The sequence below is a fragment of the Periophthalmus magnuspinnatus genome, chromosome 15 (genome assembly GCF_009829125.3).
Source record: "Periophthalmus magnuspinnatus isolate fPerMag1 chromosome 15, fPerMag1.2.pri, whole genome shotgun sequence".
NCBI lineage: Eukaryota > Metazoa > Chordata > Actinopteri > Gobiiformes > Gobiidae > Periophthalmus > Periophthalmus magnuspinnatus.
Window position 1 is genome coordinate 26,034,797 of NC_047140.1, and position 23,042 is coordinate 26,057,838.

Below are 23,042 nucleotides of genomic sequence, written 5' to 3' on the forward strand. Positions count from 1 at the left end.
GAGGTTATGACTAATGATTGTAAATCCTGCTCAGGAGATAACCACGAGTCAAATGGCACAGTTTAAAGAATAGCAGTTTGTCAAATCTAGTCCATCCCAGCCACATATTTCACATCATGGGGCTGTTGGGAGCTGGTGTTGTTATCCAGTGGCGTTATTGTATAGAAAATCCTCTCTATGTCACACACCATGAAGGGATTTGAACGGCTGGTTTGATTAGTTTTCATAAAATCTATGGTATATTAAGTGTTATATAAGTAGGTGTACAGTTACTATATTGTACAGTTTTATTTTGTTCAATGGAAAGAGAATTTACCCCTGAACTAAAAAGCATTGACACCTCATTTAGATTATTTTTTTTGTTTTGTTGTAGCCCATATAATCATAAGCTAGAGTTACTTCGGTGTAATATTACTCAAGTACAAGTACAAAGTAGTGGTCCAAGACAGAGTAAAAAGTGTGGGTGGGGAAATAGGTTTTTGAGTGAAGACGTTTCACTGCTCATCCAAGTGGTTTCTTCAGTTCTGGTCACTTGGATGAGCAGCGGCACATCTTCACTCTAAAACCTTTGTCCAGTTGACGGAGTTGAAATTTCTTTTGCTATAAATAGAACCTACCTGGAGAACTGAGGGATTACGCAGACATATCTGAGGAAAGTACTTTTCTTGTAGCTTTACTTGTATGAGTAACTGGACACATCATCTCATTTATAATTTATTAATGTTAACGTAACTAAGTGTAACAGATTGCGCAAATGTTCTATTGTTGGACCGACAAATCTGTAAAGAATTAAATCATATCTGAAGGAAAGTTGCAAAGAAAGTGTTCAGATACTTTTATATTGTCAACATAAAACTTTTGTTACTTATAAACTTACTCTCAGTGGGATGAGAAACCAAACTTTTGCTCAAGTAAGAGTCGAGTACTATTTCACAGTAAACACTCAAGTGGGAGAGAAAATACGGTGTCTGAAAAATACAGTTTTATTAAAAAGTTACTCAAGTAAATTTACTCCTATCCACCTATGGCAAATGCATTTTTATATAGCGCTTTTCCACGGTCAAGGCAGTCAAAGCACACATACATTTATACACCAGTGTGCACAGACACAGTGTCGTGGAGAGTTAAGTGTCTTGCCCAATGACACAACAATAACATTCATCTGTGGGAACTAGAATTGCGTTGCTAATCTGTAGGTCAACAGATCTGACCGCTCTACTAATGATGCTTATGTCGAGAGCAGGATTTGAACTGCCATTCTTCAGATCAATGGACAAACGCTCTACCAACTGAGCCACCGCCGCCCGCCTACAGTCATGTTTGAACATTCAGAGCTGCTCTTCAATACACAGAGCTAAACTTTCTTGGCACACAAACTTGTACAAATGAGAACCCTTAACATCATCATTAACTAGTCTTTCCTTTGGCCTGATGGTGTAAACACATTTGTATTCATATAATTCAAAGCACACTCCACCAAGACTCTAATTAAATCTAAAGTTAGTAATCTCTTCTCTTAGCTACAAGATAACGGCTCTAAGCAAGAAGAGTGATTTCAGAACGCGAGCACAAAAGCTTTTAGACCATTAACCAGCGGGAGATTTTTACCTCCCACGCCTTTGGTACCAAGTTTTAGAGAAACCAAGTCGTACTTTGAATCCATTATTATCAATAAGGCAGTATTCCAAAACAGAATAATACCACAGTGGAAATGGTTTATTTTCACTCGTCTTCCTGCCATTGTTTATTGCAGTTCTCGCCAACAGAAACAATGACATTGTTTCAGAGACAGCTGGGAAATGTTCTCGTCATCACCCCAAATTCAGACGTTTGCCAAAAAACACAGCTCTAGGATAGAAACGAACGGTCTCAAAACTGTGGTGAGATTATAAGATTATGCGAGGTAAGACAAACAAAGAATAGTCCGAGTTAAAGGTGCGCTATGCAGCTGTTCTGGAGATATAATTGCTTTACTGAGAATGTTCCACGGTATGGCATTATGGTCCTATATTATACAAAATTAACTCTTGTGAACTTTAAGCTGTGTTATGTTGTTACCTAATCAAAAACATACCTAAAGTTGAGTTTTGTTTCATTCACATGTTTGAGTAACCCTTTATTATTAATCCATCTATATCTTCAAAGCTCAAAATTCTCTGTTCCACCTTGTGATGGCATGTAGTGGTAGTTTTCAAGTTAAGTTATCTTTTACCTTTTGTTGAGTGGAGATTGGGACCCCCAGGACTGAAATGATCCAGATGATTTTAGTGTAGGTGTATGCAGTTTAAAAACACAGCGGAGCACTTCCTGTATTACCTCATGACATCACAAGGTGGAACAGTGTTTTCAGTTTGAGAGAAAAACTCTTAATACACAGGGTTTGTGTTAAAAACATATATACACACACACTTGGGCCCTTTAAGGCATAAAACTTAACAATCGTCACCAGAGAGAAATAAAAGTTTCCAAGTTTTATGCCGTACCATCTTAAAATTGCAGGAAAAGCTATAATATCTCCATAGTAACAAGCAGGTGGAGGAACGCAATGCACCTTTAAATAACAAGAATAGTTACTTGGTCCCAATCTTATGTTTTACACAATTTTGACCCTATAAGTCCATGTCATTAAACTACATTTTGAGGCATAGCTTTAAAATCATCATTTGTCATCTTCATTCATGATTTGTAATGAGAATTATTAAAAACTGAACAGAATAAACCTGAATGTATTGGACAGGTTTACATATTTATTCATGAGGTATGTGTATAAAAGAGCAGTAAGTGAACAGGAATCATGCATCTTGGAAGAAAGAGTCGAGGTCTTCCATTATCTCTGGGACGTCTTTAGCTGTGAGCTCTGGGGCAGCAGCTGCAGGTTTTGTTTTCTGTGGCGTCTCCACCTCCCGTTTGAGGTCCTTGCCCCCTCCGCCCAGCAGTCTCTGGCTCTCTATGAAGTACTGGTTGGGGTGATTCAGGGAGAAGTTGGCATCCTCAACCTAAAGGATCAGCAAGTAATATTTAGCCAACGAGAATATTTAACCAATAATACATGAGGAAACACTTCATTCTGTACTTGGGATTGATGTAAAGAGTTTGATTTCTCCATAAAAATAAATCTTTACCCAAAACATAGGGGTTTGGCCATTTTAATCACATAGCCCAGTACACATCATTACAAGTGTTTATTTAAGCAATCACTCACAATTTAACTCTTGGTGACGTGCCAGAATTTGCAATCAAATTTAACCTGCAGTGTTTGAATAAAGACTGTGGTGAAAGTGGCAAATCAAACGCCCAAAAGCTACACATTTATTAACAATAATGTGGCAACATTAATGTGGACATTATTGTGGCTCTCATGGGCACATTAGATGTTTAAATTCCAGCAAACTATTCCATCAGGCCACACAAGAGATGAAATGGCCTTTCAGCAAATAAAAATGTCAGAATCACTCACGATGAGTAAAAACCTATGAATTAACTTCTGATTTGCTCCAAAGCTTTTTCTCTGACCTTTTTGGCGCCTGAAACGATATTTATGCAATTGAGACTGATAATGTATTGATTGTATTGATGGATTGTAAATGCATCATCAGTTTTTCCTCGCAAAAAAAAAAACAGTCAGGTGTACAAGAAAGCAAACTGTTTCTACTCCTCTTTAAGATTTACTTGTCATCTTATATTTTCTTAAATGCTATAAAAGTCCTAATATATCTCTGAAGTTGGCTGGTGGAGCTCTCTAAAGTCATTCACGCTTGGTCCATACTTATAATTATAAAAATGTGATTAGAAACACCAGGCTAATCTTATAAACAAATCGTTCAGCCAAAATGACCTGAATGAGACGCTCATAGCCACAAGCAAATGTTTTCCTCAGCATTTCCAAATGAGGACCCTGCATATGAGTGAAAGGGGGTGATGACTCAAGCACTAGACTAAAACAGATTAAATGAAAGCAGTGTCCACGGGGGAAAAACGCATCTAAATGCAATCAGAGGGCTATCAAATTAAACAGCTGTGGCAGGCACCTAATGATGGATGTGATGACAGTGAAAGGCCACGTCTATGACACAGGTATTTTGGACTCTCTACCCCGTGGCCTTGTCCTTATTAAAGTTCAGGTCCTGGTAAAGTTTTGATTTTGACAAAATACATGCACATATGTCAGTTGATCTGCTTGTCTGTTATTGACCCATGTTTCACAGTTTGATTTTCTAACTTTCTGTTGATTTTAAGGTCTACAACATGACAGCTATTATGATTGAGATGAACTGAAATGAAAAACTTTATAATTTATGTGTGGTTCACTTATGCACTATATAATGTAGTGTGCTCTTGGACATAGAAAGTAAATTGCCTAATATTTAGCCGTCACATCAGTTTTTATATATATATATGTATTTGGAGCCCTGGTGTCTCCGAAAAGAACCCATTTAGGAAGTCAGTGCTTACATTGTGCGTCAGCTCGAAGTACTTCTGACAGGCGAGCTGATAATGCATCCCTTTAACCAGCTCAAGGATCTGCAAAGACAAGACATGTTCAAACAGCTTGAAAAAACAAACATTGGACTTTGCCTAACACCACCGATGTCACCATAATTTCAAAATTTAAACACACACAGACATTAGGAGACATTGCATAAAACGCTATTATGTCACTACCATCAACCTGACAACAGAACAGTGAGTTAGGTTAAACAATTTTCCAATGTTTTGTTGAGGACTTGTTGAATAAGTGGCTCAGGTGGGAAAGTGGTGGTCTCACAGCAGGACAACGGGTGGTTTGATTCCCATTTAGATCACTGCATTCTGTATTTGTGTCCTTCGGCAAAACACTGCACCCACCTTGAATATAAGTGAATCGATGTGAGTGATTAGCAATAGTTGAAGAGGTTGCTAGCATAGATAAACTGCCAATTCTGTCAGTTTGACCACAACATTTGCTCACTAGGCCTGTCACAATCACTAATTTTGATGTGCAATATATTGATGAAGAAAATCTAGATGATAAATGATAGTGTTGAAACTAATTTATGCGACTGACACGGTGACCCTAAAGCACAATTACTCCCAATTTTTTTTTTTTAATGTGTAATATTGTTAAAAAAAACAAACAGCTGAATGAAAGACTTTAGTACATAGTTTGTATCTATAATGAGTCATAGAAGTTATTAATTCAACCTTCTACAGCTTAAATCTTATCATTTAGCCAAAAAAAAAAACAAAACAAAATCTTTCCCAGTAGTGCCAAATACAAAAAAAAACCTGCCATGTGTGGGGTGTAAATGAGAAACGCAATGTAAAATGTCTGAGTATGATGTAAATTAAATGCAATACAACAACTTCCTCCTCTGGACCCTTCTTAATTTGTCTAGAGATTTGAAAGAGAAGAGATATTTGAACAATTTAGGCGACTTTGTACATGAAACTGAAATAGCTGCCTCCTTACTGTAAACTTGCAGCGAATAACCCTCTGAAAAATGAATACGGACTTAACTCAGAGACGTTTTTCAGAGCACAGCGCGCATGCAGTTCCTCATTATTTCACATCTTCCTGAAGGCAGCCTGCAGCGTTCACTTGCCACCAGCAACCCTCCGACACTGTGCACGGCTTTTCACACTCACTGCATCTTTTACCTCATTCCTGTTGTACTTGTTATGAAAGAGTATTTAAAGGCTAAACGTATGGCTTGTGTGTCTCATTATATCACACAGTTGAGTTCTCTGTGTTTTACTGAACAGCACAAATGCAGTTGTTGGAGGTTAGAAGTACAACTTAATGGTAATAACAAAAGACTGGAAAGTGGTTGTAAATAAATATGTAATGCAGGCTCCTATGTTTTTGGATTTGTAAATTTAAAATGATTTTCTGTCATGACATGTTTTGAAAGTCTCACCTGACTGATTCCACTGGGCGACACTTTGTAAAACTGCAGCTTCTGTTTCAGCAGCTCGGGATCACTGTGACGAAAGGGACATCCTGCAAGACACAAAACAACATGATTTACTGCTGCACTGGTAGGAAAACCACTGGGCAGGCCACCAAAACATGCTGTGTTTTCACGACTTTCTGTTGAAACTGGTGGTATTGGCAAGTCTCATTTGAATTTTATTTAAGGCAACTTTGCTTAACTTTCTGGAGGAGTTTTATGCCACAGTATGGCAGAAAACTCATGGTTCCAGCATGAGTTTTATGGCATGCTGTGGAATATTGCAGCCAAAATAATTTACATCTCCATGGAGAAAAGCAGGAGGCGGCCCTCATCCAGGCCAAGTGAGAGTCAGGTTTGTGGCGATGCTCGCTTACAGTAAGGGCACATGCTTTTACAAGTTTGTAAGTGCAAAATAATCCAAACTGAAGAAAAAGAACCAAAACAAAAACAAAACACTGGGGATTGAAATACAATTGATGGAATAAAATTGTAATTTGTCATCTCCTTTTAATCTCTAAGCATTTTTTTTTCAAACACTTAAAAAGAAAGTGCACTTTGTCATAGGCCTCTCACAATGATCACTGTATTGACTTATTTTTCAATATATGAAAGCTGGAACAATATATTTTGGGGCTCAATACACACACAGTACACTTTCTTTGCAAACTTGGGGCAACTTTTGTTATTTTTGTTGTAATATGATAAGCTTTGAGCTGTAAAAGGTTGAAAAAACCAGTTCCATGGCTAATCATGGGTTAATTTGGATATTTATTTGTTGCAGCTCATGTCTTTTTATGATCCCGTCTATTTAAAAATGTTTTATTGGGATTATTTTGTTTTATTTTAATTGTGTCAGTGGCATAAAGAAGTTTCAGTATTATCGTTTATCGCAGTGTATCTATAGCAATGTGTCGTGCTTCAAAATGTGTTACTGTGACAGGCCTACTTTGTCATATCAATACATTTTTCAGGTTAGACTTTAGAAGAGAAACTTTCACATCATAGTCTCCTCTTATTGGGAAACACTGGCCTGATAATGGTGGTGGCTAACAGCTACTTGAACCATCCTTTGACTCACCGTGATAGTCTCCTTGGCTGGGCATGTTTGACAGGATCACCTTCATGCAGCTGTAGGGGGTATAGTCCGCTCGTCGGCCTTCCTTACCAAACATGTGGCGAATACTATAGGCGTATTGTTTGTCGAACTAGAGAGAAAGAGAAGGAAAGGGAGACAGAGGGAGAGAGAGACCCATGAAGCATTAGTGAGGATAAGAGTATAAGGAGGACAAGGTTGGGGTGAAAAGAGACATGGCCATACATCATGGCAGCGCTGACAGGGTGTTTCCTCGGTGAAATATAGAGCTATTAGAGGAAACCTGCTGTATAGGTGTCACCACACTTGAGACGCCTGAATTATGAATGCTGTAACACGCTCAACTTTCCTGTTCACTGATTTTGCTACTGGCCAAACACGGGGAATTGACACAATACTCTGTAGGGCTGAAATTTCAAACTAACCTGCGCTTTAAATATGAACAGTTGTTGGTTAGTGTGGCCCAAAAAAACAAAAAACATAGAAATAATCATAAAATTGAACCAAGCAGCCACATCCCTGTCCCGTAGCATACAGCATTTTAACTGGATTGATATTTATCTGGACTAAGTTGGGCACAACATAAAGATTCTCTGGCTTGTATGACTACGTAGCTCTGGTCAGCTGATTGTTTCTATAGAGATAGTTTAATATCATACTCTAAAACATTCCAGGGAAGGGAATAACATCTCTAGGGAGAAAAGCAGGTAGAGGATCTGCTGACGTAAGGTACTAAGTGCACTTTTAAGTTTACAAAAATAAACCACTGAAAGAAACGTAAAAATTCAGCTTTTTGTACTATGTTGAATGCTCTAAAAATACATGAATTAACAAATACTCTTTTGCTTAATCACCTATTATGAAACGAAGGGCTAATTTAAAACCCATCACTGTACTCTAAAAAAAAGTAGTCCGGCCATCGCCATCTGTTAGAAGAGAAAACACTATAAATGCATTTATGAAGGACTACTTGGTAAGTGAGATATTCGGGCAGCTTGTTTGTGGAAAACTGAAAATTGAACCTTTTAATACAAGATCTCATGATTGTAGGTCTAAAAACTGGCCGCAACAGAACTGAAAAGCGAAGTAAGCTTTTGGCTATTTTTCTTCCCAAAAACTGAATATATTTCAAGGACATGCATTTGTGGCATCAATGTATCCAGTTTTGCACTTTAATAATCTGGTGATAAGCATTTACACTCACACCTGGCCCCGTTGTTAATGTTTTAAATTGACTTATGCACTTGTTTTGTTAGATTTTGTTTGTATTTTTCTATATTCAAAGAGGGTGCCCATGAAAAGGAAAGTCTGGTAGTGTCATTAGACTCTCAATGTATAAATAAAAATAAATAAATCAAATGCATTCAGACCTTCAACATGCCTCCATCAGATGCTTTCATTGGTTATTTATATTGTAACATAATATATAATCACTATTCCCTCTCCATTATGAACATCCTTTATCTGCATAGTTCTTGAGTAATAGGAGGATCAGTGCCCCTAAAAATCAAAAGGTAAATCAGTGAACAGAGCTGGAGCAGTGGCTGAGTCCCTTCACCTTGACAGCAGCCATCATAACAAATTAACTGTCCGATAAAACCCTTGAACCCCTTAATGATACGAGCAGCAGTGCCATTTAAAGACGGCATAAAACGTTCTTTAAGTACAATAAGTCAAATATTAATTATATAAAGCCATCACTTTTAGAGGCCATTTCTAGATTTAAGGCCCTCCTATTCTGTTAAAACGAATTTTGAGGGATCAACTTTGGCTGGCATCTTTTGATTATAATGTGAAATGGTTTGCATATAAAGGATCCGCAGTGGTTAGAATGGCCAAAGGCTTAGACATGCGATGGCCTTCAACTTTTACTTACTGAATATATAAAGGGAATTTAGTCTGACTTTTCTTATGCACATTATAACTCCGTCTGACCTCTAAAATGGCAATGAGACTGCCTCAAGCTACTAAACTGGTTTCATCTTGTTACGGTTATTTCTTTCCGATTTGGACGGCTGAAACTTCTAAACAGAATAAAGTAATTTCTACAAAGTGCAGTGGATAATCCTGGTAGACACTGATGCTAAATAAGGCAATCCAAAAAAATAATAATAAAAAAATAACAGGAACTCTAAGGCAAAAGCACAAATACTAGCCAAAAGTAAGAGCGCTTGCTTTCTTTTAGCTAGTGGGAATACATCATACTAACATCCCTCCATTCACTCGGGGACAAATTCACAAAAAACAAACATTGGCATCTAAACACAGAAATAGGCCACAATCAAAAGGATTAGACATCGAGTGTTCATGGGTAAACTTGGCCTGGCATTGTAAGCTTTGTCTGCACTGACAACTGTGACTAACTCCTAAAATGTAATACCAAATCATTAAAAGAGGTCTTCAAATTTCCAAATCTATTTCTATGCTAAGGATAAGGCTTGATTTTAATTTCAATACCGCAATTACATATTTTTTTTTACACCACCTAATTTAATTTGACACAAAATAATAGTTTTCTTCATATTACTACAAGGTCTTATTTGTTCTGATAAAATTCAAGACCATTCGAAAACTTACTACAGCTAAGGTAGAATTGTTGCAATATATGTTTTTCAGTATCAATACTTTTTTGATATCTGTGTACTCCCTCACTCATCCAGGTGTGATCCATAGCAAAAAACAAAACAACAAAAAAACTGTCAACTGGACAAAATGTAGGAGTGAAGACGTGTCGTGTCGCTGCTCATCCAAGCCGTTGTGATACTAGTTTTGATAATAATTTTGATACTAATTTTGATATCAATTAGTATGTGGGTATAATTTTTTGACAACCTTAATCTGCAATCCAAGCCGGGAGCAATAACAAAAGTGCTGTGAAATCTGAGATCATAAAGGGAAATGGCAGTGACCTTTCTTAAGTCATTTACCCTGAGAGGAGCCTTTCTCAGGAAATGTGTGTTATAAAAATTCAACAATCAGAACAATATCCTTCAAATCATATAAAATAAAACATAATGATTGGTTAAGTATTTTTTACTTTCTTGTCTAGGTGTGCACTGTGTAGTTATTTCTGTGAAGCATTACTAATAAAAGGGAGTCACTTACTGGTGCACTCTGTACATTTTCTGGTGAAGGATCCATCACCAGCTTTGTGCTTTGTCCAGAAGGTTTGACATTGTGGCATTAAACCAATATATCTTCATGGAGACAAGTGGGTGACACCACCAGGGTAAGGTCATAGGTCAGATCTGTGGAGAGGTGGTCCTCCTCACACTAAAAATGTGTGTTTTTTTCAAGGTATGTCTAAAGCATTAAAAGACATGTCACTCAATAAAGGTGAAATGGAAAACAACGCAATAACATCTCTGGAGACAAGCAGGTAGTGGACCCTCCATTGGAAAAATTACACAGTGCACCTTTAAAAACTAACAATCATTTTTACAAACATTATACTTGTAATGAACAACAGGCTTATTATAATCATGTCTTCCCAGTTTTCTGTGAAGTGATACCCAGGTCACCAAGAGCCAATTCATTAAAATCTATAAAGAGCTCTGTTCCAAAGATGTTCTGCCCCAAGGCAAAAGTCCATACAAAGACACTCCCGACAGTGGCTGACAATAAGTTCTTTGCTGGGAAAAATGGATAGATCAAGTAGATTTCATCAATTTCCCCACTCCCTGTAGTCTAATATTACACCGCCTGCTCCTCCAGGCCTCCCTTTCAGCATCACTAGCTCCCATCTTTTTCCCGGTGCTGCTCGCATACTAATGAGGCGGTTTGTGCAGCCTGCCACAAAAGTGCAGCCTGCAACACAACACATACATCACAGTGAGAGAAGATGTGGTCAGCAGCGTTGGGACGCTTCTGCTGAGAAACAAGGGCTCGATTTGTGCAAAGATTGTCACTATTTGAATGAGGCGGGGCAACCACGAAAAGGTCGCAAAGGTTAGGCAAGTACTATTGGATTACGGAAAAAGTAGCAAACTGGAGAGATAATGTAGTGGGACAGGCAGAACTTTTAAAAATTTTGTTCTAGAATAACAAGTTGTCCAATGGAGAACTCTGAATCTGTGTTGGGCTTAATTAGTATTTGATGAGCAGCAAGTACAATCTTAACATAAAGCAGACAATATGGCCAATGGCAACACTTTATAAGCTATTATAGAAGTAGTTAAGGTCTTGCTGTTTTTTGCATTTTGTTTTAACAAAAACTTTAAAATCACAGGCAGCCCCTGACAAAAGGTTACATAAAAAAAGCCCTCTTCTATTATAGAGCAAAGGCGTCTGGCCACAACTCGTTTTAAATTCTTACTTTACTTTTAATCTTTGCTTCAGGAGAACAGCATTATTCTGTCTGATGCAATGTTCGTTATAACACTGTAAAAGTAGTGACATTGCCATTCTCTACAATGTAACAGGATGATGAACAATTATCACCATGTCTTCTCCTTTTATCATGATTAGCCATATTATTGTTTATGATTAACAAATGAAGATTAGCCTCACAATTCTCCAATAAAGCTGAAAAATATCTGTACATATTTAAAATGTTTGAACCACTTGAAAAACTGAAGATGTTTGTTTACACGACTCCATGTGATTTTGCAGCAGAGCAGATACTTGGGCAACACTGGATTGTGAGAATTATTTGTTTGACAAATCTATAGTGCAGCCTTACCTTGTCCGCATCCACTTTTCCGCGAATGAACTCTGACCTCCAGAACTGCAAAGCCTGCTCCAGAGACAGGCCGATGCCTTTTAAGAACAGGCCATACTGCATTCGGCCACCATGACGCAGGTGATGGTGCTCTCGGAGGGACTGGTGGAGCTGCCTCATGCAAAGAGGGAATGACTTTCCAGAGAGCTACAAAACCATGTCATTGCGTTAATGATATTTATACTTTAAATGCAGTTAACAAGCTTCTCAAAGTGATTTACAATAGTTTATAATTCATGCACTCTGCACAGAAGGGAGCAAGACGAGACATGGCTCCAACTCTGCGCCAACATCCACTCACAACATTCAAACAGGTGTGGTGGGAGTCACAACAAGGACACAATGGCAAATATGAACTGGTTACAGCAGTAACTTTCCACAGAAAGACAATTGTTTTTTGAATAACAGATAAAAATGCATCTTCACTTAAACTTACTGAATCAATTTGGTCCAAGGAGATTTTTCCAACATTTTTCTGGATGCTGTAATCTTGGCCTACATAGGCATGACTAAAAATAAACAAAAAGAAAAAGTTCAAAACACTTCAAAGGAGTGAGATAATTGTAAAATATAAATGCAGGGAAAGCATACACTGCTCAAAAGCAAAAGCTTGTAAATGCCATGAATTATTAACTAAATGAAACTCAAAGAACTGCTTTTGAAAATGCAAAAGCAAATAAAAAAAATAAATATTTTCTAAATACACAGTATTTAGCAAGTTTTAGGAAGGCACTATGCAAAATCTGTAAGTGCTGTTGAGAACTTAATCAGGCATCACACATGTGAACAGCATCTGGATTCATCTAAAGGACAAATTGAAAAGTGTCAACTGTTCAACAAGTCTCCGGCAGAATCCTGCTGCTTTACCTGAGGTGGCTGAGGAGAGGCTGCAGCCGTTCATCAGAGTGCACTATGGGAAGTGAGCGAGCCGTCAGCTGCAAAAGGACATGGGAATCATTGAGTAATAGCACCCAGACGAGGTTAAAGTTTAATCATCAGTGAAACATTGCAAGTTCATGAGGTACAAAGTGACAGCAATTATATTCACAGAGAAACTTGTGCCAATAGTTTTGTACACTACAAAACTTCAAAATTATTCATTTGGTTAAATAATAAATAGAGTAGGGACTAAAAAGTGGTTCAGTCCCTTTACTGTTATTTTTTCAGGTTGAGACGTTTCGGCTTCCTTCCTGAAGCTTTTGTTATTATCCAGTCAAACATGTTTGTAAAAGAAAAAACACTTCATTTTGATATTAATAAATCGCCTACAAACTTAACATTTTGTCATAAATAACTTATAAGATTTCAAACTCCAGAGATTCACAAAATTGTTTCATAACACACAAACAGATCATTTTGTGGATGTATCATCAAAGCAGATAAGAAAAGCCAATCGTCGTGACAGTTATAAAATGAAAGGCTTTGCAGTTTTCCTTAAGAGCTAGTGGTTCAGATATTACCAAAAACAGAACAAACGGTAATGTGCACCCTCAAGTTTCTCTATCCATTAAGACCTTTCATTCTAGATGCCATGCCTGACCAATCCTACACTGGACATGTGTTCAAACAACAATACTTACACAACTCTGTAACATCAGCCCCAAGGCAAACTAATGCATTTTAATTTATGCAGAGGTCAAACGTAAGAGCCAACTTGGCTGGAGTTATATCCATGTAAAATATGCACAGGTGTGAAGGAAGCGCGGCAGTTTGTCAATAGACATTTTTGATCACTTTCAGAGCTGCATAGCTGTACTAATGCCTTTAGGTACAACAAGCAACAACATGACACACTCAAACAAAACACTTTTGTTGAAACCGTCATCCAATAGACAGAGACTGTCACACACAATGTTAAGTGAAAAGACAATACCCAGTCACAGATCTATAATGCTGTTTCTCCAATCTACTGTGAAGTTTTGGTTAAATGAATATTCCCAAAACCTGAATGGCTCACGTCTCTTGACATTCCGTACAATACAGTGTCCCAACAACCCTCTCTTCATGTCTCCAGCGGCACTACAAACATATTCATGCGTTACGCCTCAGGACATGTACTGTCATGTATGCATTTTCCCACTAAACCCTAAAGGTGTGCTCATGAGGTTATTAAGGAAAGAGTAATGATAGTACATAATTAAATAACAGTAAAAGACTAAATACAAATATCTAAAAATGCACATGGCTTTAGATAAATACATTAAAAGGTCGAGTTTACCGATGGAGTTACACAGGTAGAGTTGCAATAAATCACAGCAGATGCAATTTCATATCAATAAAAAAATACTCACAGCCATAGCCTTTGAGAGCCTTGTGCGGAAATCATTGAGAACTATTGTGACAATGTCCTGATGGGGAATGTAAACGTATCCTGCTTTAAGGTACACTTTTCTTGTTCTGACTAAATCCAAAGCATCTTGAAATGGCACCTGTGATAAGAATTGGTCAAACATCAGAACATTATTTTTTTCTGTACATTTGATTCCTGTCAAATGTAAAAACAGTTTGCGTTTACAGCAGAATGCATCTCCTCAAGCAGAAAACCTAAGTTTATAATCTATACACAAATTACTAATGCATTTTAGAAATAGTTGCAGCTTGAATTAAAAAAAATAAATAAAAAAATTATATATATATATATATATATTATATATATATATATATATATATAATATATATATATATATATATATATATATATATATAAGCCCAGATCACACCAAGCAAGAGAGAAATAATCTGTCAGACAGGGAAACTAAACTCACTTTGTAGATGTCCTGATCCTCCACCTTGGTCCCGCTACCAGCATAACTGGAGTTGACAAGTTTATCCATCAAGGTTTGCTTCTCCTCAGCACCAATCTAAAAAGTTATTGACAATGGATTCTGGTTAAGAGACAATGAATTAAAACTGATACAAATGATAAACTCCACCTTTTAAGTGCTTTTCATGATAATCAACATTTATTCTTGATTTATTTTTGCATCAAAATAATACGATGCATTTATTAGACAATGACATTTAATTAAAACTGCTGAATTACTTTTATTTCTCAAATTAAGTACTCAACTTTAATGTTGGTGAAGAGCACCATCTAGTGAAATACATGAGCTAAATCTCTAACCTCTTGATTATTTTGATACCATGATTGGATACTACATTGCATAACACTGAAACCCTGTGTAAAATTATGCCTAGTAAAATACAAAAATATACATGTATCATTCACTACCAAAATAAATAACTAGCTAAATAAAAAAAAAGGCAAACCAAATATTACCGTGCCATACTGAAGATCATTTCTGTGGAGAAACTCAAGTTTGTGTTTAGGTTTCAGATCATTAAAGCGGTAACGGAATATGTCAACTTCTTGTTGTATAAACCAACGTCTCAAATCCTCCCTTGAACGAAACAGACAGACATTGTTTGTCAATTTTGCATTTACAACACATTAATAAATACATAGAGAGTGAACATACGTTTGGCAGTAGGCAAGCCGCAGGATGAAGTGGGAGATGTGGTCCTTTCGTCGTTTATCATATTCACTCTGAACTATTCGGTCATCCTTGAGGAATATGGAGTAATTTTTTGATGGCTTTTATACACGTGATAGTCTTCACAATAGTTTGTACAGACTATACTTACCACTTCTTTGTTTGGAAAATTAAGGTTTTTAAACTCACTATCCAGTTTCTTCTTATATTCCTCAGATACTTTGACATGGCTGATTCCCACATTTTCAACAGTCTTCAACACTGTAGTAAAAATAGAAAAACAGATAAAATATACAGTTGTTCATAGCTCTAAAAATAAAAGTTGGGCGTACATTTCAGTCTTTCCACAGCTAAAGTCTCAAATTCTGTGAGGGAGATGTTTTCAATGGGAGGCTGTCCGTAGAACTGTAGTAAATGTTCATATAACTCTCCCTGAACGCTGTTGGTGTTGAGTTTTCTCCTTCTGCCAGGAAACTGCATAGTGCCTAAAACACAAAAGTGATCAGGGAAAAATGATTACAGAACATTCATAACTCACAGAACCAAAACAAAAGCTACAACTACGATAACGCTTCATTATGTCAGATGGCTTATTATGTTACATCTACGAACAGCTAGAATAACGTGATCTAAAAGTCAAAGTGCACGGTAACCCGATGTGTAAACTGCTAAATAAAACACAATACCGTTTTGCAGAAATTCACGATAATGAGGAGTATATTTCCAAAACGAATCCCGCCAAACAAATCGCGGGCAAAATGTGACGAGTTCAACCGGGAAGTAAAAAATTAACCACGCCCCCGAGCTGCAGTCACGTGTGAGCGCTCGATTTGTTCATCTGCACCGCCCATTCACGAGCCCGTCTCAAAGTTTTTACACCTTAAAAAAAAAAAACATAAACGTGTATTTATGTCAAAATATGCTACAAAGATATAAATGGCCGAGTGTATTGTGTCCAACTTCATTAAGACGAAGAAGAAATTGGTCGTGAAGAGAAAATTTAGTAAGTGTTATTATTGTTTTAATCACATTATTTTAACATATTCTGCCAAAACCTCTATCTATCTGTAACATTTTCTATCTGTTTTTATTTCTATTGATACTTTACCGCTGATGTCATCAACATTCCCAGGGGGTGCGACGCTAACTGTTGGCACTGCTCTGTCTGCAGCTCTGTTACTCAAGTCAGACTTTAAAACACCCACAATATTAATAAAACAACAACAACAGCGTTAGCTAGCATTAACCAACAGTTTTTCAGTTAGTCAGTCACATTTTTTGTTTAAAATCAAGCTCCTAATCAAAACCATGGACGCTCCGATTGATCACAAGCCCCTGGAAATTTGCTGTTTAAATCCATTTAGTATTTTTTCTTGAGTTTTCAGACGATCTTAAACCTTTTTGATAGTGTTTGCCAATATGCAGTAACTGCAGAACATTCCACCATAGACCTACATGCAGAATACCCCCAGCGTGATGTCACTGCAAAGTATCAATCCAAATGTTTCTTGACGTTTCCCTGCCCTGTGCCGTGTGGATTCAGCCGCTGCCTAGCAACAACATTCATTAGCGCGCTAGCTGCAGTTGCCAGGTTAGCAATGCTGAACCCATCCCGAAGAGCTGTGGAAAGAACTGCGAGCACTGGCGCTTTATCGTCTCCTTTCAACGGGAACCTTTAGCTGCAGTAGTAGAAAAAGTGGATCAAAAAGAATTAGTTGAGAAAACACTTGTGCTTGATATCACAGCCGGAGCACTGCGGGGTTACTTAAAGTGGCTAGCACTAGCTTAGTAACATTAGCACCGGGAGACACATATTTCTTCTGTAGAGACGGAATCGCGGGTGAAGATATGGGCGTGTAATTAACACGCTGTATTTTAGCGCTTTTACAAGTTCATCTTATGAATACAGCGAGGACTGGATGTGTTATAAAGGAATCATCCAGGTAAGAGACAGAGAAAACTTTTATTTCATCTTACAGTGTTTAAGAAGCTAGTGACAGTTGTGAACAGCTGTAACGTTACTCTACAACGTCTTTCTGCGTGTCGTTCAACAGGTTCATACAGTATTTAAACATACAGTATTTTACCTAAGCCTCTGTGTGACGAGATTCATCCGACATAAAGATACGTTTTGGATTTGTAATAATGGCCACCCTTTGTGTTACGTATTGGAGACATATAGTCTTACCTTTAGCAGCATTTTATTACCAGTTTATGCCTATCGTTCACATTTTACATCATTAAGCCCCACAGAGTGGCCTAGAGTTTTATTTAAGCGGGTTACCCTCCATATTTCTTTCCCCTTTAAAAAGACTTGCATTATGCTAAAAATACATGTTGTGAGTCAAGCGCAGACCGCCTGTTTGCCGCACAGTAGTAGGTTGTGAGTGTCCAGTGCTAACAGATTTCTCACAATATGTTGTTTAGTGTTTCACCCACAGCACATATTGGCTTCGAATAACCAGATGATACAGAGTGTGTTGCTCTTGCTTTTAACAGCATTTGCCTTCAATCAACATTTGAATGACAACTAAAATTTGCTTGTTACAGAAATGCATTTGCATTGTAAAGACTTCCATCAGTGAAGACACTTGTCTTTTGTTGTCTTTGTTGTCTTTTTTATTGTGTCTATTTTTACCACGCATGTCAGTTATTATATTATTAGTTGTATGTTTGCGCCAAACCTCAAAGCAGCTTGTGAATTGACAATGGCTTATTCTGATCTGATGCAGGTTTTATTGGGCAGAGTGGAACTGAAAAAACAAACTATACGCCTCCGTCATGTTGGAAGAGGACATGGAAGTGGCCATAAAGGTGGTGGTAGTCGGCAATGGGGCTGTTGGCAAGTCCAGTATGATCCAGCGTTACTGCAAAGGCATCTTCACTAAGGACTACAAGAAAACAATTGGAGTGGATTTTCTTGAACGGCAGATAGTGTAAGCCAAAAACCACAAAACTTGGGAGTAATTATCTGTGTTCTGAGAAACGTACTAGGTTGTCTTTTAACTCTATGTATCTCAAAAATTTGATTTTTATAGCATAAACAATGAAGATGTGCGGCTGATGCTGTGGGATACAGCTGGACAAGAGGAGTTTGATGCCATTACAAAGGCCTACTATCGGGGTAAGTGCCTACTAAATGTACCAATAGATCATAGGCTGTAGATAGGCTACAGTCTATGCAATAGACATAAGAGAAGTCACATACATAATTTATGACTGGTCTGCAAGGCATGAGAAGTGTATGGCATAGAGGGCCCATTCCAGTCATTCTTTAGAGTTAAATCTGGTGGCTCTGAAATGTGTCAATATGTACTTCATGTATTAACAAGGACAAAATACTTAACTTAACTTACTAGAATGGTCTGTTAAGAATGCAAATAGTATTTTATAGTCTGCAGTAATAATGTCCGTTTTACTTTTTGTGCTGTAGGCGCCCAAGCGTGTGTGCTAGTCTTCTCTACCACAGACCGGGAGTCATTTTTGGCCATTGAGAGTTGGAAGGAGAAGGTGGAGGCAGAAGTGGGAGATATTCCTACTGTTTTAGTGCAGAACAAGATAGATCTGCTTGAAGAGACTGTCATTAAAAAGTAAGATTTATTTTGGAACAAGTGAATAAAATTGTCTTTACATAAATGTATTTTAACTGAATTTTATTGTCGTGCAGTGAAGAAGCAGAGGGGCTAGCTAAAAGATTGAAACTGAGATTTTACCGAGCTTCAGTAAAGGAAGATATGAATGTAAACGAAGGTAACACAAACTTTGTCTTTTAGCTTTGAGTTTACATTTTATTATTATTTTAAAACCTCTTGTCTCTTTCAGTTTTTAAATACTTAGCAGAAAAATATCTACAACGACTCAAACAACAAACAGCAGAAGAGACAGAGGTGGTTCACACAACGAGCAATAAAATAGGTAATACAAATGTTTTATTTAACTTTTATTTGTGTTTTTTTAGCAATTAATTTATAAAAGAGATTGTCATGCATTATGTTTACAGGCTGATTTGTTTCATTCCACAGGTGTATTTAATACCACTAGTAATGCTTGCAATCAAAGTCCCAATGGCAGAGAAATTATCACTTTGCGACCTAACAAACAAAGGACCAAGAAGAGTAAAAATCCCTTTGGAAGCTGCAGTGTCTTCTAATCTATACAGTATGTGTATTTTAATTAGTCTGTAAAGAATAAACTGGTTATTGTATTAATTAAAGGTAGCCAATTTCGAGACCAAAGCCCTTTTTGTAAGTTGGTTGGAGCTACATCATCAAATTTGAATTCGCTGGTTCTTCTACCTGTGGCTGCATTGCATCATAATAGCTTCACTTGTCCTGCATTTCACCTATCTCAACAGTGCAATATGTTAGAATTTGTTGTTGACTAATCTAATTTACTCCTTAGCAAATAGAAAAAGCTATGCTAATCTAAATTCAAAATTCAGAGCAAATAAGTATTTTACTATTAACAGCAGTGTTTGTAGAGATTTTTCTGAAGTGTTAAATAGTGCCAAATGTATGACTTCTGAATACTAAACCCAGAGTCCTTTTTATACACAACAAAACCTGAATGTACTACATGTATGACATTCAGTGCACTTCTCTGACATGACACATTTCAACTTTGCCTCTGAGAGTATGGTAGATTTTATTTTATTATAGCTATTTTATGTAGTAACATTTTAATGGTTATGGTACAAGATGACACAAGACATTTGTATTATGAGTTAACTATTGTTACACTACATTAAATAACTCTCTTCTTTCAATGACACTAATGGAAAAGCACAAAATAAAAGATTATGGTTCATTAGTACCATTTTAAGAGTGCATGCATGTGAGTGTTCATTAAGATAGATGTTTAATGGTCCCGACATGAACTTCACTGTAGCTTACACACATTATACAAAAAGTATAAACCCTTCTTTTTGTCAGATTAAGTCACAGTAGGTGCTTAAAATGTGTTTTACTTTGTCAGGTGAAATAGTGGTGTCACATTTTATGTTAATTAAGTTACTGCATGCAAGTGTTTCCTTTACACATTATAGGGAATGATGAACAGTAGTTTCAAAGCCACAATGCCTTGTCAGGTGTTTACATTCCCTCTACTATGTATTTTTTTTTCTTCCTTTTTAAAAAAAAAATACTGTATCTTATATTTACTTAACTGCATTTATAGAAAATGTGCATTTGTCTTTGGCATTGTTTGTAAGTTTCTTTGTTTACTAAATCAAGCGCACTTTATTACAGGAAAATTTGCTAACAAATGTAATATTTAAAACCATTCTGTGCTGTCACTCAGGTGTCCTTCAAACATTGTCTCCTGCCTTTAACAAATGACTTTATGAACATGGATTAAGTTAATGTATGCATTTAGACATTTACAAAAAACTGTCCTAGTTTTGGTTTATGACATTCAAATGTACCAAAATGGTGCCACAAAGCTGCATCTTACCTTTTGGTTGAGAGGAAATGGTTGAAATAAAACTTTCTATAAGCCGTGAGTTGATTTTGTTCATATATTTAGCTAAACCATGTAACATGGTTGATAAACTGCTTTCTTCAATTACCATAGAGAGAGTTTAATCGCAATCAAGTTTGTATTATTGTATGTTCATACTGAAACACATTCAGCCTTCATGAAAATCATTATAGATCAATATGTCATGAATCATGTTTTTCATATCGTCCAGCCCTAGCTGTGGATATCTAAAAATATTGCTATATCTATATTTTATTACAATTTTAGTGTGTAGAGCAGTGTGACTCTGTTAACACAGTAAAATGTTTTCATAAAACATACTTTTACCCCAAAAAAATTGAATTGGGCATAGAAGAAAACATCTGTTGATCTTTAATGAACTCTATTTATTTAATTTTTGTACAAACATTTACAGTGTCGTGTGTGATTTGTGATGCCTTCACTAAAAGAGGTAGTGTAATGTAAACCATACTGGGTGCAACAGTGAAAAAGTAAATTTATTTTCGTACAAAATTCTGTGTGTGCTGCAGTTCACACTTCACAAAAGGCATCTTTTCCACAGGTCGGCGAGCGTTACAGTCCATTGACTCTGGGCTCATCTAGTTTTAAGTTGTCCATTAGCTTAATGTTATCCTCAGCGTTCTCAGTGTTCCTCAGCAGCATCTCCAGCCTCCTCTTGATCTTCTTCTGGTCCTCCAGAGCACAGCTGATGACCAGGGCCTGAAACTTTTGGTCAATGGGCACAGGCGGCGCCTCCGTGACACATGCTGCGTGCAGAGCCTGCAGACACCGCCGCCCGCCCTCCATGTCATCCAGTAACTTCTTCACAATCTCATTGATTATTGATGTGGCCTTGCGCAGGGCGTCCTCCTGCTGGGAGTTTCTGATTGTACCCACACAGACCTCCACTGACAGAGTCCGCCCCATCAGGCGCTCTGCGGTTAAAGTTAACTCTTCTCTTTCACCTTCACAAAACAAAAAGCAAGCCATGTTCTTAGGGGAGGCAGAACATAGAACAACTGCACAATCTTATCTACTACATTTACTAAATCTACTGCACAACCAATGTGTGTGCTTCATATGATTCATTTAGAATATACTGACAATTCTGGTTGCATAAAAGAAGAGAAGAGTTGGATGTAGGTGTAGTGATAAAACTTACAAACACAAGCCTCTGCAAATCCAGTACAGAGTTCATTAGCCTACAGTCTGTGTGTAAGTGCACAGACTCGTAAAGGGTTAATGGACTAGAGTCCTGCTGATGTAAACTGTGAGCTCTGCTGGGTGAGGTGGAAATCAGTCCCATGTCTCCAGGGGCTTTTGAAAACCACAGAACAATGAAATAGCAAAATCTCATCACAGAACAATGTTCCCACCCAGGAAACTGGAGAAGCAAAAACTGAAACAAAATAACCACTGAAGGCAGAGTCAAAAACTTAAGATATCCTTAAAAACGCTTCATTTGCAGCTAAGGCCTATTACCGCATCTAGTTTAGTCACTCACCATCAGATATATTGCGCATTTCTTGGCTGTTTTTTAAAGACTGAATCATTTCCAGGATGCTCTCCCTTTCCTGTTCCATGGCCGCTGCTGTGTCGCGCAAAGTCTCCACCCTGGAAATCAAAACCACAGAATTAAGACAAACTCTGAACCACAGCATTTGGAAAAAAAAAAAAAAAAAAAAAAGAGCAGGCGAAAAGGTGCACAAGTGTCATTGCGCAATTGCTTCACCGATCCCGTTATGTCTTTTACTCTGTCAGCAAAGAGGCACTTTAATTTGCTTCCATCATAACCTCTAAAGGCCTAACACTAAAAAGAGCCAAGCATTTGTTTATATTGTGTTATTATAGACTTAAAGCGCACATGGCACGGCCTGTACCGGACTAAAGCCCACCTCATTTCCAGCTGATCCAAAGTTTCGAGCAGTCTTCCAGAGCGATCCGCCATGGACAGTGTTCTGCTGAATTTGCTGCCGGAGGACTCGTTCATTTTTGCCTGTATTTTCGCCTGGGCCATGATGATTAAGAGTTTTCTAATGGTTTATCCCGGAGTAAGTCACGGTGCGTGTCCGACACTTGCAGCTGTTCCCTGTAGTACTACCTCGCGCGGACGGACGCACTGCCGCCGGGATTTCCAAACATGGGCTGGAACTTCCTTTGCTCAGTCCTCAGAAGTTTCCCGAGAAACCCAGAAGAGAGAAGACCAGCTCGATGTAAATGGTGTCTGTGGCACCTCCCATCAAGGTTCAGCTCAAGGTTTAAGACCACAACTCCCTGATGATATGCAATGAATGGTCCCTCCTCTTTCTGAGGTCAATTCAAAG

The 23,042-nt window shown here is 37.5% G+C and overlaps 3 protein-coding genes across 3 annotated transcripts; 1 reads left to right on the forward strand and 2 right to left on the reverse strand.

Annotated features, from left to right (window-relative positions):
* Positions 1-2,729: 2,729 nt before the first annotated feature.
* prim2 (DNA primase subunit 2) lies at positions 2,730-16,038 on the reverse strand. Its single transcript, XM_033979858.2, has 14 exons — positions 15,927-16,038; positions 15,573-15,725; positions 15,392-15,501; positions 15,226-15,311; positions 15,027-15,147; positions 14,512-14,607; positions 14,038-14,175; positions 12,614-12,681; positions 12,183-12,255; positions 11,708-11,893; positions 7,012-7,138; positions 5,898-5,980; positions 4,453-4,521; positions 2,730-2,996 (listed from the first exon to the last, which is right to left on the reverse strand). The coding sequence occupies exons 2-14, from the start codon at positions 15,718-15,720 to the stop codon at positions 2,793-2,795; spliced, it is 1,509 nt and encodes a 502-aa protein (XP_033835749.1). The 5' UTR covers positions 15,721-15,725; positions 15,927-16,038; the 3' UTR covers positions 2,730-2,792.
* A 734-nt stretch (positions 16,039-16,772) lies between these two features.
* rab23 (RAB23, member RAS oncogene family) lies at positions 16,773-20,745 on the forward strand. Its single transcript, XM_033979857.2, has 7 exons — positions 16,773-17,183; positions 17,973-18,176; positions 18,279-18,364; positions 18,674-18,830; positions 18,908-18,990; positions 19,063-19,155; positions 19,263-20,745. Exons 2-7 carry the CDS (start codon positions 18,022-18,024, stop codon positions 19,388-19,390), a joined length of 702 nt encoding a protein of 233 aa, XP_033835748.1. The 5' UTR covers positions 16,773-17,183; positions 17,973-18,021; the 3' UTR covers positions 19,391-20,745.
* A 344-nt stretch (positions 20,746-21,089) lies between these two features.
* Positions 21,090-22,947, reverse strand: bag2 (BCL2 associated athanogene 2). Its single transcript, XM_033979160.2, has 3 exons — positions 22,614-22,947; positions 22,223-22,332; positions 21,090-21,683 (listed from the first exon to the last, which is right to left on the reverse strand). Exons 1-3 carry the CDS (start codon positions 22,733-22,735, stop codon positions 21,292-21,294), a joined length of 624 nt encoding a protein of 207 aa, XP_033835051.1. The 5' UTR covers positions 22,736-22,947; the 3' UTR covers positions 21,090-21,291.
* Positions 22,948-23,042: the final 95 nt, after the last annotated feature.

What these genes read in the sequence shown, in the direction of transcription:
- prim2 (XM_033979858.2), bottom strand. Translation starts at nt 15,720, where the DNA reads ATGCAGTTTCCTGGCAGAAGGAGAAAACTCAACACCAACAGCGTTCAG. An exon ending in ATGATCTTCAGTATGGCACG is followed by an intron (nt 14,608 to 15,026) that starts GTAATATTTGGT and finishes ATAACTTTTTAG; the next exon opens with ATTGGTGCTGAGGAGAAGCA. An exon ending in GAAAAGTGGATGCGGACAAG is followed by an intron (nt 7,139 to 11,707) that starts GTAAGGCTGCAC and finishes CTTTCTCTCTAG; the next exon opens with TTCGACAAACAATACGCCTA.
- rab23 (XM_033979857.2), top strand. Translation starts at nt 18,022, where the DNA reads ATGTTGGAAGAGGACATGGAAGTGGCCATAAAGGTGGTGGTAGTCGGC. An exon ending in TTTCTTGAACGGCAGATAGT is followed by an intron (nt 18,177 to 18,278) that starts GTAAGCCAAAAA and finishes TGATTTTTATAG; the next exon opens with CATAAACAATGAAGATGTGC. An exon ending in GAAGAGACTGTCATTAAAAA is followed by an intron (nt 18,831 to 18,907) that starts GTAAGATTTATT and finishes ATTGTCGTGCAG; the next exon opens with TGAAGAAGCAGAGGGGCTAG.
- bag2 (XM_033979160.2), bottom strand. Translation starts at nt 22,735, where the DNA reads ATGGCCCAGGCGAAAATACAGGCAAAAATGAACGAGTCCTCCGGCAGC. An exon ending in TTGGATCAGCTGGAAATGAG is followed by an intron (nt 22,333 to 22,613) that starts GTGGGCTTTAGT and finishes TTTGATTTCCAG; the next exon opens with GGTGGAGACTTTGCGCGACA. An exon ending in AATGCGCAATATATCTGATG is followed by an intron (nt 21,684 to 22,222) that starts GTGAGTGACTAA and finishes TGTTTTGTGAAG; the next exon opens with GTGAAAGAGAAGAGTTAACT.